Source organism: Solenopsis invicta, chromosome 5 (genome assembly GCF_016802725.1).
Source record: "Solenopsis invicta isolate M01_SB chromosome 5, UNIL_Sinv_3.0, whole genome shotgun sequence".
Taxonomy (NCBI): domain Eukaryota; kingdom Metazoa; phylum Arthropoda; class Insecta; order Hymenoptera; family Formicidae; genus Solenopsis; species Solenopsis invicta.
Window position 1 is genome coordinate 26,404,594 of NC_052668.1, and position 2,538 is coordinate 26,407,131.

Genomic DNA, 2,538 nt, shown 5'->3' on the forward strand with positions numbered 1-2,538 from the left:
AAATTCTCCAGACTCTAAAATTGATTTGTACCATTTGCCCCTCAACTAAGAAGCATTACTAACTACCAGCTAACGGATAAAAAATACTCGGACCGAATACGTGCGTCGGAAGGCACCCTTATAATCGAAAAACCACCCTTCGAAGCACTCTAAAATTCTCCCGACTCTAAAATTGATTTGTACCATTTGCCCCTCCGCTAAGAGGCAGTATTAACTATCAGCTAACGGATAAAAAATACTCGGACCGAATACTAGTGTTTCTTACTAGTTACTAGTGCCTCTTACTAGTGCCTCAATTTTCTGACATTTCCACTAATCAAAAACAGACGAGTAACAATAATAAAAGGAAGCATTTAACACCACCTTTGACACCACCGAGGTACAATGTCTAATATTATAATATATAATATTAGCACAATTCTTTTGTTATAAGTATTCGATCATGTGACAAATCTAGAAGTAAAATATTATTTAGTGCTTTATATTTTGTGACAGAAGTCGACATAAACATCATTCTGTTTTAAAATTCAATGATTAGTACGATATTTGTGTCACCAAATGAAAAACACACATTTTCAACTTATAATAATTTATTTTGTTTTATAGTGCCGATCAGAAAACTTTACAAGATGCTCAGTCTAATATGTCAATAAACAAAACATTTGCAAGAGATAATACTCATTCCTACAATAATAGTATGCCAACTCAAAATAATAATTCATTGCATCCTGTATTACAAATGATGTAAATATTGTTTTCTGCATTACATTTTTTTATCCTGCATAACGTAATTACATTGATTATTTAAACTGACATTGATTATTTAAACTGATTGAAATATATCGTTTTTTTATAAGTTTATATATTAATATTACTGTATTTTTCAGTGCTCAGGGAACAAAACCAAATGTCACAGAATCTCAGTATAGTGCATCAGTACATTCAAAAGACGAACTCCATAAGCTATCTTCTACGGAACATGGTTTCTATTCTAGTGCCCCATCTCATAATCAACTCCATTATATTTCTGCTCCTCATTCCGCACCTCCTGTTTTTCCTTCTCTTCCTTCTCAGTCATATAACTTTTCTAATTCCACATACAATTATCCCAGTACAAATTTTTCTCTTCCGTCTGATCAGCAGCATTTAAACAAAATACAGAAGACCGATTACTCATTTTTTTCTAATTTTTCTAATTGTATTGATAGTGGCGAATATCATCATTATTCCAATGACAATTTATCTATGCCTGTGCCAACTTCAACATATGAATCCCTCTGAACCGGTATCTTTGATGTATAATATTTGTTTCATTATTTTTATATATCTCTAATTGTTCTTTGGTTTATATAAACTTTTCTATTAATTTAGAACTTAATTTGTCACACTAAGTTTAGTTGCAAGACTATCACAATTTATTTTAAAATTTATTATCGCTGTTTTCTAAATGAAGAAAATTCTAAAGTAAACATTGTAACATTAAAAACATTTTTAAGCAATTAATATGGATTTTAAAAATATTTTATTTGTTATTAAAAATCTTAATATAATTATTTTTGGTTATTTGTATAGAAATAAAAATGTTTACTTTGTATAATAATAATAAAAATTATAATTGCTAAGTTGGTTTAAATATACATTAAAATATTATCCATATATCAAAATTGTTATGGCAATTATTTGAAAATGTATACATCTACAAAAATCACACGAGATTGTATATGTATACGTTTTTCAAATAATAACCATGTGTGTAAATATAAAATATATAGCATTCACATTGCACATTGTAAAATAGCACGATTTATAAAAATTTTAATAATTATATATTAATTAATAATTTTTATTGAATCGTTTTATTTTTCAAAATGTGCAATGTGAGTGCTTGTGAGTGCTAAATGAGTATTTTGTACTCGTAGCTGAAATACGTTTTTATCACTCATAAATACACATACTTTGTACTCAACTATACGTTATTACTACTCGGATATACTCGTGTGCAATCCGTTTTAAGAACTCATTTTTCCGGAAAATTACCTGTTTGCGACCTAAAAACGGATCATACTCATCGAGCGGATTGCACGTTTTCACCACTCAAATTGATTGTTTTCGAGTGCTAAAAACGGGCCAAAACGGTGAATTATTTTTGTAAGGGCCCCTCTTCCTACCACCCCACACCCACATTTCTCCCGCGCACCTCACCTCTACTCGTTGCCCCATAGTTAGAACTCTCATAGACTTACTACTCACTTCACGCAACACTTATAAATAGCACGTAATTTAATGTTGCACAAGTAGAACGTTCTTCGTTGTACATGAAGAATCAAGGAAAATTCACGACGTGCGCGCTTCTCAGAGTGTTTTCTTCCAGACAATATCTACTATTCTTTCTATAAAATATTCTCGCAAGGATTTATAATACGTAATCAGCAGCCATACTCTCGTTTGCAAAATAAAAGCAGTTGCTTCTCAAGATAATAAGAGGCGAAAATGGAGCAGATGGTCCATGTGCAAGTGAAAGACAGTTCATCGTCGGTG

General features: G+C 31.0%; 1 protein-coding gene across 1 annotated transcript; it reads left to right on the top strand.

Moving 5' to 3' along the window:
- Positions 1–626: 626 nt before the first annotated feature.
- Positions 627–1,380, top strand: LOC120357950. Its single transcript, XM_039450070.1, has 2 exons — positions 627–744; positions 888–1,380. The coding sequence occupies exons 1-2, from the start codon at positions 644–646 to the stop codon at positions 1,279–1,281; spliced, it is 495 nt and encodes a 164-aa protein (XP_039306004.1). The 5' UTR covers positions 627–643; the 3' UTR covers positions 1,282–1,380.
- The last annotated feature ends 1,158 nt before the right edge of the window (positions 1,381–2,538 follow it).